Source organism: Ammospiza nelsoni, chromosome 27, assembly GCF_027579445.1.
Source record: "Ammospiza nelsoni isolate bAmmNel1 chromosome 27, bAmmNel1.pri, whole genome shotgun sequence".
NCBI lineage: Eukaryota > Metazoa > Chordata > Aves > Passeriformes > Passerellidae > Ammospiza > Ammospiza nelsoni.
Window position 1 is genome coordinate 5967307 of NC_080659.1, and position 13759 is coordinate 5981065.

Genomic DNA, 13759 nt, shown 5'->3' on the forward strand with positions numbered 1-13759 from the left:
CACTAATTAACGCCCAATCAGCCCAAAGCTCTTCCCACAGCAGCCTGGCCCCGTGGTGCAACCTGCCCACCCTTGGCAGCAGCAGGAGCACCCAGCGGGCCCCCAGCTCCTCCCAGAAGCCATTTCTGATGGAGCATCTGGAAAGAACCGAGCTGAAACAGGAAAACACCAGAATTCCAGCCCCACGTGCACTTTTACCTCTGCCCCACGTGCACACAGAACCCGGCAGTGCCCACGAACAATCCCAACACCACGGGCAGAGGTTCCAGAAGCTCCTAAATTAGGACAAAACCCACAAATTAAGCTGGGCTGACCCCACGTCCAGCCTCACGGACAGTTTGAACGCAGCTAAAAATATCTTGGATTCAGCGCAAGGCGTGGGACAGGGAAGATGGAGCCCAGCTCTTGCTGCACTTGGATTTCACAGCCTTTTCTCAGCCCTCTCAGCAGCCCAGGCCAAGTGTGAGTCAAACGGGGCTGTGGGGATGATGGGGCTGGAAAGGAAACGTCATCCAGGAGGGTCCAAATGTGTCACCCACCAGACATCAGCCCCCTCATGCAGCATCTTCCACACACGCCAGGCTTGCAGGATCTCGGAGGGGCTGTGGAACAGGAGAGTGTAAAAAGTGGCACAAACATGAGGAAGATGTGGCAGCTACAGGGGAGGGAGGAAAGGTCAGACACACCACGCCTGACGCGTTTTTTGGTTTTCAGCCCAAACTTCCACCCACGGACCAAAGGCAAGGGCGGCTTGAGCACTACAAAGGCAGCAAGAGCTGGTTCATGCCTGTGCATTTACCTCTTAAAAATAATCCTAAAATGACAAAAAACCATAGCAAGTACCCCACATCGCTGTAGAGCTGCATTCCCTCCCCTGATAGGTGTGAGGAGGAGGGAGCAGAAGGCGGGACCCCAAGGCACCCCCAAAACCAGGGAACTGTTGAAGGAAAGACAAAGGGACACTTTGTGTGTCTGGCTGACGGGATGCTGTTCTGCTGTAAGTTGAATTCATTGGTCTCAGGGGTCCTCCCAGCCATGCCCACCCTCAGGGCCCAGGCCTGGGGCAGCACCTGTGACCCCCTCACACCCAGGTGTCCCCTAAGTGAAGCCTTAAGGAGCTGCCACACGGGACAACACCTCTCCCCAAGGTACAAGGGCTGTACAACGGCCGCCTTTCCCTGCTTGGGCAACACTGACACTCATGAGGGGGCTGTGGCAGCCCCCGAACAAGCCTCGGAGGGCGTACAAACAGCTACGCGCGCACACCACAATCGACTGCGGCGCCCGCCGCTCTGAGGGGAGCGCGCCTCAGCCAGGCCCTTTTATACCGCGCGCGCCCGGCCACGTGGCCCCGCCCCGCCGCTGACGTCATCGCCGCGCGCGGCAGCATGGCAGCGGCTCTGGCGCCCGGTGTGGCGCCGGTTCGAGCCCGGTGAGTGCGGGACCGGGGCCTCGGCCCCTCCTCAACCCCCCGGGACGGGCCCCACCCCTCTGTAACCCCCCCAGAAAGGGCTCGGTCCCTTCATAACCTTCTCCGGTGTGTGTCCGGTCCATTCATGAACCCCCCAGTACATTCCCGACCTCTCCACACCCCCCCAGTCCGTGCCCATCCCCTCCTGCCCCGGTGCCCCCCATACCACCCCCTCCTGACCTCACCCTTTGCCACGTTCCCCGCAGGTTCCTCACCTCCAAGGAGCAGTTCCACGCCTACCTGCGGGCAGGGGGCGAGGAGGAGGAGGAGGAGGAGAAGAAGGAAGAGGAGCAGGTCAGCGAACCCCCAGCCAAGAGGGTGAAGGCAGAGGAGCTCGGCCAGGATGGGGAAAGCCAAGGGAATGCTGGAGAGGAGGAGAAGGAGCGTCCAGAGAAGAAGAGAGCCCGGGGGCAGAACAAGAGCCGCCCCTGCATGAAACCCAACTGCTACGAGCAGAGCAGGCTGTGCCCCTCGGTGACACAGGTGGGACGTACAGCCCTCTCTGCCTGGCTTAGTGGGATTTGGGGAAGGAATTCATCCCTGGGAGGGTGGGCAGGCCCTGGCACAGGGTGCCCAGAGCAGCTGTGGCTGCCCCTGGATCCCTGGCAGTGCTCAGGGCCAGCCTGGACAGGGCTTGGAGCAGCCTGGGATAGTGGGAGGTGTCCCTGTAGGTGGGACTGGATGGGATTTATGGTCCTTTCCAACCCAGACCAGGCTGGAATTGCATAAAAACCAGCTGGGAGGGGGTGATGTGGGATGAGCTGAGTGTTACAAGTGAGGTGTCACCTTCCTTGAAGTGTGTCCATCCCCTCCAGGGCGTGTGTCCACCCCCTCCATTGTGTCCATCCCCTCCACTGTGTGTCCATCCCTCCCCTGTGTCCCTGCGTCCATCCCTCCCCTGGCACCATTCCCTCCCTGCCCTGGTGATCCCAGGTGAGACTCAGAGCACTCTGTGCCATCCTGCTCCGTGCCCACCCTGCCCTGCTCCGTGCTGTCCCCAGGGCTGTGGCGGGCAGTGCCACTTTGGGCCGCGCTGCCGCTTCCTCCACGACGTGTCCCAGTACCTGGCGGCCAAACCTGCGGACCTGGGCCAGCGCTGCGTCCTCTTCGACACCTTCGGCCGCTGTCCCTACGGTGTCACCTGCCGCTTCGGCCAGGCCCACCTCGGGGACGGCCACCAGAACCTGGTCGACGCCGCCCTGGTGCAGCAGTGGGAGGGGAAGGTGCTGGTGAGGAACGGCCTCTCCAAGGAGCTGCAGCAGCAGCTGCGCAAGAGGAAGTTCAGCTTCCACAAGGCCGAGGAGTTTCTGCGTGGGCTGCGTGCTGGGAAGGGAGGCAAAGCCACGGGGAGCTCCACGGAGGTGTCCAACTGCACCGATCCCCAGGAGGGCCTGAGGGACAGCCCTGTGCTGCTGGAGCAGGGAGAGGATCCCAGACCTGAGGCTCTGCAGAGCTCCCAAGGGGCTGATGGTGCTCCCAAACCTGAGGTCCTGCCAAACTCCCAAGGGGCTGAGGATGCTGCCAAACCTGAGGTCCTGCCAAACTCCCAAAGGGCTGATGGTGCTCTCAAACCTGAGGCTCTGCAGAACTCCCAAGGAGCAGAGGGTACCCCCAAACCTGAGGTCCTGCAGAGCTCCAGAGGAGCTGAAGATACTCCCAAACCTGAGGTTCTACAGAACTCCCAAGGAGCTGAAGATGCTGCCAGACCTGAGGCTCTGCAGAACTCCAGAGGAGCTGAGGATGCTCCCAAACCTGAGGTCGTGAGGAACTCCCAAGGAGCTGATGGTGCTCCCTCCATCCCAACCCTGGGCCCGCTGACAGATGAGGACATCACGAAGCTGCGGCCATGTGAGAAGAAGAAGGTGAGAGTCCCTTGTGTCCTGCTCCCGTGGTGGAGATTGTGCATGGAAAGAGGGAAGAGAAACCCCTTGGAGAGCCTTTAGCTGGGGGAGGCAGGCAGAGCATGGAAGGAATTCCTGCCTGTGAGGGTGGGGAGGGGCTGGGACGGAATTCCCAGAGCAGCTGTGGCTGCCTCATCCCTGGAAGCGTCCAAGGCCAGGCTGGACAGGGCTTGGAGCACCCTGGCATGGTGAAAAGTGTCACTGCCCATAGCCAGGGCATGGAATTGGATGCTCCTTAAGGTCCTTTCCAAGCCAAACCATTCTGTGATCCCATAAAAACCATTGCAGCTCTTCTGACCTGCTCCTCCATCCCTGTTTTCCAGCTGGAAATCCAGGGCAAGCTGTACCTGGCCCCACTGACCACGGTAGGTTGGTGACTCGCTGTGGGCACGGTTGGAACAGAGCAGATCTCCTGACAATCCCTGACGGTCCCTGCTGTCCCTGGCAGTGTGGAAACCTCCCGTTCCGACGGATCTGCAAACGTTTTGGGGCGGATGTCACCTGTGGGGAGATGGCTGTGTGCACCAACCTGCTCCAGGGCCAGTCCTCCGAGTGGGCTCTGCTCAAGCGCCACCACACCGAGGACATCTTCGGGGTGCAGGTGAGGCTTCCCCCCCGCCACAGCCCACCCAGGGCTCCCTTCCCAGGGGAAAAGCTGCCTCTGGGACTCAGGGGAGCTCCTTCCCTCTGGCAGCTGGAGGGAGCCTTTCCAGACACCATGACCAAGTGTGCAGAGCTCCTGAACAGGACAATCGACGTGGATTTTGTTGACATCAACGTCGGCTGTCCCATCGACCTGGTCTACAAGAAGGTGAGAAGTTCTGTGGTGGGTTTTCCTTCCATGAATCCTTGTCCTCACCCTCTGCTGCCTGATTGCTCTTTTCAGTCTGATCCAGAGCTCCCAGTCCATTTATCTCATGAGAAGGGGAATAAGCTGCTCAAGGAGCAGGGAATGGCTGTCTCTCCCTGGTGGGTGGGAGGGAAAAGCACTCTGGAGAATTTTTGGTTGAAGAATGCACTTTCTCCAAACTCTGAGGTGCCCCAAGGACTCTCCACTGTGTGAGGAAGGTCCTGAGCTCCCTGTTTTGTCCCTCAGGGAGGAGGCTGTGCTCTGATGACTCGCTCCAACAAGTTCGAGCAGATCGTCCGCGGGATGAACTCGGTAAGTGGGAGCTCCTGGAGCTGAGCTGAGCTGAGCTGGTGGAGCCCAGTCCAGCCTGGCCTCAGCTTCCCACCTCTGCAGGTGCTGGATGTCCCCCTGACGGTGAAGATCCGCACTGGGGTGCAGGAGAAGGTCAACGTGGCTCACAAAATCATCCCCAGGATCCGCGAGTGGGGCGCGTCCATGGTCACGGTACGGGGACAGGGGTGTGGGGTGGTGCCTGGGGAGCTCTGCCTGGAGATCAGATTGGGGGACCTTCCCCTGCCTTTTAGTGTCCTCTGCTAATTAAATAGGAAAATTCGGGTGCAGAGGGTGTTTTCCTCCCTGCTTCTGAGCCCGATATGGAATCCCAGAATGGTTTGGGAAGGGCCCATCCCTGGGTGTGTTTAACAAAGCCTGGATGTGGCACTGGGTTCAGTTGAGGTGCTGGGGCTGGGTTGGACTCAGTGACCTTTAGGATCTCTTCCAACCTGATAATTGTGTGAATTCTGTAAATCCAGAGGTAGATCTCAAGGGATCCCTTACCCAGCTCTGCTCTCAGCACCCGTCGATCCCAAGGCACATCCCAAGATTGAACCCAAGGTGCCAGGGTTCAGTTGAGATATTGGGGCTGGGTTGGACTCGATAATCTTGAAGGTCTCTTCCAACCCAGTGATTCTGTAAATTCTGTAAATTCAGAGGTAGATCCCAAGGGATCCCTTACCCAGCTTTGCTCATAGCACCCATCAATCCTGAGGTCGATCCTGAGGCTGATCTTGGCTGGGTTGGACTCGATGATCTTGAAGGTTTCTTCCAACCCAGTGATTCTGTAAATTCTGTAAATCCAGAGGTAGATCCCAAGGGATGCCTTACCCAGCTCTGCTCTCAGCGCCCATCGATCCCAAGGTTGATCCCAAGGTCGATCCTGAGGTTGATCCCAAGTTTGGTCCCAAGGTGCCAGGGTTCAGTTGAGCTGTTGGGGCTGGGTTGGACTCGATAACCCTTAAGGTCTCTTCCAACCTGGTCATTCTGTGAATTCTGTAAATCCAGAGGTAGATCCCAAGAAATCCTTTACCCACCTCTGTTCTCAGCGCTCATCGATCATGAGGCTCATCCTGAGGTTGATCTCGAGGTCGATCCCGATGTTGATTCCATAAAAACCATTGCAGCTCTCCCAAAGTCCATCCCAAGGCCCATCCCAAGGCCCATGCCAGGGCTCCCTTCCCCATGGCGCTGTCCCTGTCCCTGCAGTGACGTCCCTGCTCTCTCCCCACAGCTGCACGGGCGCTCGCGGGAGCAGCGCTACACGCGCAGCGCGGACTGGGCTTACATCGCCGAGTGCGCCCGCCTGGCCAGCCCCATGCCTCTCTTCGGTACGTGGGGCACCCCTTGGCACCCCTGTCATTTCAAACCCCCTCAAAATGGGGCAAAGGAGCGTGTTCCTGGGGGGTTCACATCCTCTGAACCTGAGAGAAGCAGAGAAAAGAATGATCGAAACAATTCTTGCCTCATTCGCTGCTGCTGTGTTTGTGCCACAGCAGAGTGCAGTGTGGGGACTGCTCACCCACAGTGAGGGTGTTTGGTGCCTTGGCCTGTCAGGAAATAGCCCCACGTTGCTCTGCACAGAGAAGAGCAAGGCACAATTCCTCCCAAGAATATTCTGATCTCATTTGCTGTGCCTGTGTTTGTGCCAGAGCAGAATGCAATGTGGAGATCTATTCTTTAGTATATAAAGAATACAGAAAGGATACTTACAGAAGGCTAAAAAGGTGATAATAAAAACTCTGACTCTCTCCAGAGCCATGACACAGCCTGACCCTGACTGGCCAAAGAGTCAAAACAATTCACATGAAACCAATGAAACAATCACCTGTGGGATAAGCAATCTCCAACCACATTCCAAAGCAGCAAAACACAGGAGAAGCAAATGAGATAGTTAATTATTGTTTCCCTTTTTCTCTGAGGCTTCTTAGCTTCCCAGGAGAGAAATCCTGGCAAAAGGGATTTTTCAGAAAATGTAAATGCCACACCTGGTGCCAGACGTGGTGCCAGAAGGAAGGGACACCAATCACTTGGGTTTTAAAGGGGTTTTCTTGGATTTTGTGGCATAAAATCCCTAAACCTTCAGGGAAACTGAAGGAGTAGAGAGGAGAAAGCTCCTTTTTTCCTTGTAAGGGAACATCCATCAGAAACATCCCTGGGAATCCAAAGCAGGAGCCTCTTTGCACCATCTGGCCCTGGGACATTGTGTCCATGCTGAATTTCATCCCATGCCTGCATTAGCTCACTTTGACTTGTCCTCACGGATCTCTCTGACCTCTGGCTTCTCCTCCTCTCCGGGCAGGAAATGGGGATATTTTGTCCTATGAAGATGCAAACCGAGCCATGCAGATGGGAGTTTCTGGAATCATGATTGCAAGGCAAGTGCCTGTGTTTCCCTTCACTCCTGAGCTCTGGTGGTTCCAGAGGGGGAAAAAAATAAAAAGAGGATTAAAAAAATCCCTAAACAAACCCAAAGCATGGAATTTCCTCTCAGTGAAAGCAGCCTGAAAATTGGAGAAATCAGTTTGTATCAGTTGGAATGGAAAAGAAGATTTAAAGCAGAAATCAGTGCTGGGAAGTGTCTCAGATTTTCAGGAGCATCAGTGATGGGAATAACAATTTTATTTTATTTTATTTTTCTTTGGCTGCAGAGGGGCACTGATCAAACCCTGGCTTTTCACGGAAATCAAGGAGCAGAGACACTGGGATATCTCCTCCAGGGAGAGGTTTGACATCCTCAAGGACTTCACCAACTTTGGCCTCGAGCACTGGGGCTCAGACACTCAGGGAGTGGAGAAAACCAGGAAATTCCTGCTGGAGTGGCTCTCCTTCCTGTGCAGGTGATGCTGCCCAGCCAGGGGGAACCTTTAAACAGTAATTAATTCATTCATGAACCCCCAGCGCTCATTTCATTTTATCCCAGGTACATCCCAGTTGGGTTACTGGAACATCTACCTCAGAAAATCAACGAGCGGCCGCCCTATTACCTGGGCAGGGACTACCTGGAGACCCTCATGGCCAGCCAGAACGTGGATGATTGGATCAAAATAAGGTCAGGAGGCATCAAATCTCATTGCAGTTGCTCAGAAGGGACGTGGCAGAGCCTCTGTAGGGCCACAGGGTTGTTTGACAGCCGGGCACTGAGCACTGAACCCTCCTTGGGTTTGTTTTTTTGTTGTTTTTCTTCCCTGGCAGTGCCCAAGGCCAGGTTGGACAGGGCTGGGAGCAGCCTGGGACAGTGGGAGGTGTCCCTGCCCATGACAGGGCTGTCACTGGGTGGGCTTTGAGGTCTCTGGATTAATTCTGTGATTGATTCTTTCCCCCAGTGAGCTGCTCCTGGGCCCCGTCCCGCCCAGTTTCACCTTCCTGCCAAAGCACAAGGCCAATTCCTACAGATAGGGCTGGCCTGGCCCTGTCCCTCGGTGTCAGGAAGACTTTGGATGGGCTGTAAGGAGAAGCAGGGCTCTTGGCAGTTGGAATAAAGCTGATGTTTTTAGAAGCCGGTGAGTTTTTTGCCTTTTTGCGAGCCCCACGCCAATCCTGGCAGACAAACTCCTGTTAGTGAGGGGATCTTTGCCTCCAGTTCACTGCCAGAGCTGTCCCAGCTGTCCCACATCGCTGGAAAAGAGCCTCAGTTCCCACCAGGATGTCCTTGGGAGTGACAAACTCCCAGGACGAGGAGCGGCAACGTCCCCCCAGCCCCTGTGCAAAACACAGCAGAAGCAAATGAGATGTGTCACTACCAAGGTGACACAGAGCTGGTGCTCAAGCTCCACAGAGAGGCCTCTCAAAGAATTCTAAAGGCTCTGGGGACAGTCTGGAGGGTCCCAGCAGCATCCCCACACCTGGGGGACCCCAGTGGCACCAGCAGAGTGGGGAGAGTGATGGTCCCAGCCCTGCTGACACGCAGCATGGCTACCTCCACAGGCAACCACAGCTCCCCAGCCACGCTGCTGCCCCCAAACCGAGGGGACAGGGACAGGGCAGGGCTGGGGCACCGCGGGGATCCCCTGGACCATCCCCAGATCACCCCACCGCAGCCCCTGGGCGAGCTGGTGCCTCGGTAGCTGTCATGGCGGCCTCCTGTGCCTCGGTAGCTGTCATGGCCTCCTCCTGTGCCTCGGTAGCTGTCATGGCGGCCTCCTGTGCCTCGGTAGCTGTCATGGCGGAGGCAGGAAGCGGGCGTCATTGTTGTCACGTGACCCTCTGCCGGTTCCGTGTGCGGGTGGCGGTAACGCCCGGTAGGGGCGGGGGGGGGGGGGACCGGGAGGAGCCGCAGGCACCGGGAGCCGGCCGGGTGTCCGGGCAGGGGCGCTGGGCACCCAGCGGGGTAAGCGCAGGGTACGGACATAGCGGGGGTGAGCGGGGGGCGGACAGCGGGGCGGGATGGAGGCGCTGGGGGACACTGAGGCGATGGCTGAGGGGTCGGGGGCTGTGGAGCAGTGGGGGCACTGGGAGGGGGCGGCGGGGGCAACTGGGACACGCAGAGGGGAGAACTGAGGGGCACTGGGAGGAACTGGGAGGATACCCAGCCCTGAACTGGGGGGCACAGGGGAATGGGAAAACCGGGGGGGTACCGAGGCCCTTACTGAGATAACTGAGGGATACCCAGGCCCAGACTGGGAGAACTGGGGGGGCAGTGGGAGGGTACCCAGCCTGAACTGGGAGAGCTGGGGGGCGCGGGGACAGCCAGCAGTGACTCTGGGGCCGTTCCCATTCCCGTGCCCAGGCTGTGCCGTGCCATTCCAGGCCGTGCCCAGGTTGTTCCCATGCCATTCCAGGCCGTGCCCAGGCTGTGCCGTGCCATTCCAGGCCGTGCCCAGGTTGTTCCCGTGCCATTCCAGGCCGTGCCCAGGCTGTGCCGTGCCATTCCAGGCCGTGCCCAGGCTGTTCCCATGCCATTCCAGGCCGTGCCCAGGCTGTGCCGTGCCATTCCAGGCCGTGCCCAGGCTGTTCCCATGCCATTCCAGGCCGTGCCAAGGATGCTGCTGCGCTCGTGGCGCTCGCTGTTCTCGGGCCGCCTGCTGCTCCTCACCAACACCGTCAGCTGCGGGGGGCTGCTGGCAGCCGGGGACGTCCTGCAGCAGGAGTGGCACCGCCGCAAGCACCCCCAGAGCCAGCTGCAGCTGGGGCGCACGGGTGAGAGCTGGCAGGGGCTGGGCTGGGCAGGGATGGGCGCTGGTGGGCGCTGGGAGGGGCTAGGCAAATCCTGCTGCCAGGGGCAGAGACGCCTCTCACCCTCCTGCTGCTCCAAACCCCGGCCTGGGGCACTGCCAGGGATCCAGGGCTGGGGGAAATCCGTCACAGGGAGGAATTCCTCCCCAAAATGCCTTCGTGGCATTTCCCTGATCTCCATCCTAAACCCCCTGAACCTTTCCTGGGATCCATCCAGGGCTCGGGGGTCAGCCATGAAACCCATCCCCACCCTCCCAGTGCCGAATTCCTCCCCCAGAGCGCCCTCATTGCCCCCCAGCCGTGCTGTCCCTGTGCTTGCAGGCAGGATGTTCGTGGTGGGCTGCAGCCTGGGCCCCCTGATGCATTACTGGTACCTGTGGCTGGACTGGGCGCTGCCGGCGCGGGGCGTGCGCTGCCTGCGCACGGGCATCAAGAAGGTGCTCATCGACCAGCTGGTGGCATCGCCCACCATGGGAGCCTGGTACTTCATGGGTACGTGGGGGGCTCGGGGGGCGCCGATCCGGCCCCCAAATCCCGGCCCTGCGGCTCCTGGTGGGGCCTGGGGTTGGTGCTTCCAGGTGCCGTGCTGGGTTAGGGGGGAATTCGGAATGAATCTCACAGTTGAATTGACAAAAGGCATCACTGCAGCTCTGGCAGGGCTGGGATGGGGCCATTCCCCGGGGAATTCAGTGCCACCCTCTGGGGGAAGAACCTTTCCTGATCTCCATCCCAAATCCTCAGAACCTTTCCTGGGATCCATCCCAAATCCCTGGATCTTTCCCTGATCTCCATCCCAAACCCCAGAACCTTTCCCTGATCCCCTGAACCTTTCCCTGGTCTCCATCCCAAAGCCCTGAACCTTTCCTGGGATCCATCCCAAACCCCCTGAACCTTTCCCTGACCTCCATCCCAAACCCCAGAACATTCCCTGACCTCCATCCCACCCCTGGCACAGCCCCAGCCCTTCCCCATACAGATCTGTGCCTTCCCTTTCACTTTCCATTTCCCTCCCTGCTGCCCTCCCCACTCACACTGGGAGGGCTTTGGGGCATTTCCCACCCCATTTCCCACCCCATTTCCCTCCCCATTTCCCACCCCATTTCCCATTCCATTTCCCATTCCATTTCCCTCCCTATTTCCCTCCCCATTTCCCACCCCATTTCCCACTCCATTTCCCACCCCATTTCCCTCCCCATTTCCCACCCCATTTCCCACCCCATTTCCCATTCCATTTCCCTCCCTATTTCCCTCCCCATTTCCCTCCCCATTTCCCACTCCATTTCCCATTCCATTTCCCTCCCTATTTCCCACCCCATTTCCCACCCCAATCCCCTCTGACCCCTCCTGTCCCCGCAGCCATCGGCACCCTGGAGGACCAATCCCTGCAGGAGAGCTGGGACGAGCTGAAGGAGAAATTCTGGGAGATGTACAAGGTGATCCCCTCCCCGAGCTGCCCCCTGTGCTGCTGGGAGCCGAGGGCAGCCCCCAGCTGCCCCTTGTCCCCCCTTGTCCCCCCTTGTCCCTCCCCAGGCTGACTGGAGCGTGTGGCCGGCGGCGCAGATCCTCAACTTCCTCTTCGTGCCGCCCCCGTTCCGTGTGGCTTATGTCAACGTGGTGACCCTGGGCTGGGACACCTACCTGTCCTACCTCAAATACAGGGTGAGCCCTGCCCCTGAGCCCCTGCCAGCCCTGCGAGTTCACACAGTTCACAAAAATACACAGAATTCCCCCAAACTGACCCGGTTGGAATAGACCCTAAAGGTCATTAAATCCATCCCAGCCCCAACACCTCAACCAAACCCTGGCACCCAGTGCCACATCCATGGATGGTGACTGCACCACCTCCCTGATCCCCCGGAATTGCCAAAATTCCCCAAAATTCACAGAATTATCAGGTTGGAAGGGGCCATAAAGGTCATTAAATCCAACCCAATCCCAGCACCTCCACTGAGCCCTGGCACCCAGTGCCACATCCAGGCTTTGTTAAACACACCCAGCGATGGTGACTCCACCACCCCCCCAGGAAAACCATTCCAGAACTTTGTCCCTCGATCCATAAAAACATTTTTCCCAATATCCAACCTATATTTCCCTCGACCCAGCTCCAGGCTGTGCCCTCTGCTTCTGTCAGTTCCTGCAGACAGAGCCCAGCCCCAGCCGAGCACAGGCACCTTTCAGGAGCTGCAGAGAGTGATGAGGGCACCCCTGAGCCTCCTTTTCTCCAGGCTGAGCACCCCCAGCTCCCTCTCAGGGTTTGTGCTCCCAGTTCCCAGCCCCGTTGCCCCCTCTGGATGCACTCAGGTGTCTCCAAGTGCTTCCCAAGCTGAGGGGCACAGCCAGGACAGGATTCTCTCCCTGCTCTGGGCAGTGCCCAGTAGAGGGGCAGGATGATTTCCCTGCTCTCTGGGCAGTGCCCAGCAGAGGGGCAAGACGATTTCCCTGCTCTGGGCAGTGCCCAGCAGAGGGGCAAGACGATTTCCCTGCAGTGCCCAGCAGAGGGGCAGGATGATTTCCCTGCTCTGGGCAGTGCCCAGCAGAGGGGCAGGATGATTTCCCTGCTCTCTGGGCAGTGCCCAGCAGAGGGGCAAGACGATTTCCCTGCTCTCTGGGCAGTGCCCAGCAGAGGGGCAAGACGATTTCCCTGCTCTGGGCAGTGCCCAGCAGAGGGGCAGGATGATTTCCCTGCTCTCTGGGCAGTGCCCAGCAGAGGGGCAGGATGATTTCCCTGCTCTCTGGGCAGTGCCCAGCAGAGGGGCAGGATGATTTCCCTGCTCTCTGGGCAGTGCCCAGCAGAGGGGCAGGATGATTTCCCTGCTCTCTGGGCAGTGCCCAGCAGAGGCACAGGATGATTTCCCTGCTCTGGGCAGTGCCCAGCAGAGGGGCACGGTGATTTCCCTGCTCTCTGGGCAGTGCCCATCTCACCCTGGGTATTTTGCAGCCCCGCAGCCCCGGGCAGGAGCCCCCACGGCAGAGCCAGAGCAGCGCCGGGGCCTAGAGAGGCTCGAGGCCGTCCAGAGCATCCTGCAGAGACTCAGAGGGATTTCTGTGCATTCCTGGCCTTTGTGGAGCGCCCCAGCCGAGGGAGGGCATGGCCAGAGCCACCCCGCTCCACGTGCCTGCTGCTGATTAACTCATCTGCTAATTACAGCCGTGGGCTGGGGCTGGAACAATCTCTTGCTGCAGGAGAAGCTGTAAAGTGATTTCTTGTGGGATTTGCCCGCAGAGCCGGGGCGAGGAGGAGCTGCTGCAGCCCCTGGGAAGGGCCTGGCTGGATTTGTTCCTTCTGCAGAGCAAACCAAAGCCTCGCTGCTCCTCCAGCACCTTCCAGCCCCACTGAGTGGAAATTGGGAAGGAATTCTTCCCTGCGAGGGCTGGAACGGAATTGCCAGAGCAGCTGGGGCTGCCCCGGGGCGGGTTGGAGCAGCCCGGGATGGTGGAAGGGGCACGAAGGGATGGGATTTAAGGTCATTCCAGCCGTGCTCCACCGTGGCTGCTGCTCTGCTCTCCCTGCAGCTCCTCTCTCCTTCCCCTCGTGCTTTCTCCCCAGCTCAAGGATGGAATCGCTGCACTCCCTCAGCTCCGGGGGCTGCAGCCACCTGGATCTCTATAAATAGGGCTGGAAATGGGCTGTGATTGCACCCGCCGGCTCTGCAGAGGCTCAGGGGGGGCTGGAGCCAAATTCTGGCAGAGTTTGGGCCATCACATCCCTGTGCTCCCAGCCCCGGGCGAGCTGCACACTCCCTGCATAACCCAAGGACTGAGTTATTGCCAGTGTCAATGAGAATTGTCTAAATGGGGTTTTTAATTTGATTTTTAAAGCTGTGCCTTCATGCTCTGCCCTGGTCCCTGCTGTCACACACCCAGGGGGGATCAGCTCCTCCCTCAGCAGCAGCAGGAGCCATTTGGGGCGTGATAATTTAAAAAAATCTGATTAATTTTGCTCCTTTCTGGCAACTCAGGGACCCCGAGGAACTTCTGATCAGCATTGGTTTATTTCTTCACAACATTTCTTTTAATACAGTGATTTTT

At 58.6% G+C, this 13759-nt stretch overlaps 2 protein-coding genes across 2 annotated transcripts; both read left to right on the top strand.

Moving 5' to 3' along the window:
- The first annotated feature begins 1388 nt into the window (after window positions 1–1388).
- On the top strand, window positions 1389–8054 carry DUS3L (dihydrouridine synthase 3 like). Its single transcript, XM_059489538.1, has 13 exons — window positions 1389–1432; window positions 1678–1954; window positions 2473–3333; window positions 3696–3737; window positions 3821–3973; window positions 4067–4183; window positions 4469–4534; window positions 4616–4726; window positions 5790–5886; window positions 6858–6933; window positions 7207–7395; window positions 7479–7607; window positions 7882–8054. The coding sequence occupies exons 1-13, from the start codon at window positions 1389–1391 to the stop codon at window positions 7952–7954; spliced, it is 2235 nt and encodes a 744-aa protein (XP_059345521.1). The 3' UTR covers window positions 7955–8054.
- A 773-nt stretch (window positions 8055–8827) lies between these two features.
- MPV17L2 (MPV17 mitochondrial inner membrane protein like 2) lies at window positions 8828–13634 on the top strand. Its single transcript, XM_059489570.1, has 6 exons — window positions 8828–8885; window positions 9494–9694; window positions 10052–10222; window positions 11087–11163; window positions 11261–11389; window positions 12669–13634. The coding sequence occupies exons 2-6, from the start codon at window positions 9514–9516 to the stop codon at window positions 12723–12725; spliced, it is 615 nt and encodes a 204-aa protein (XP_059345553.1). The 5' UTR covers window positions 8828–8885; window positions 9494–9513; the 3' UTR covers window positions 12726–13634.
- The last annotated feature ends 125 nt before the right edge of the window (window positions 13635–13759 follow it).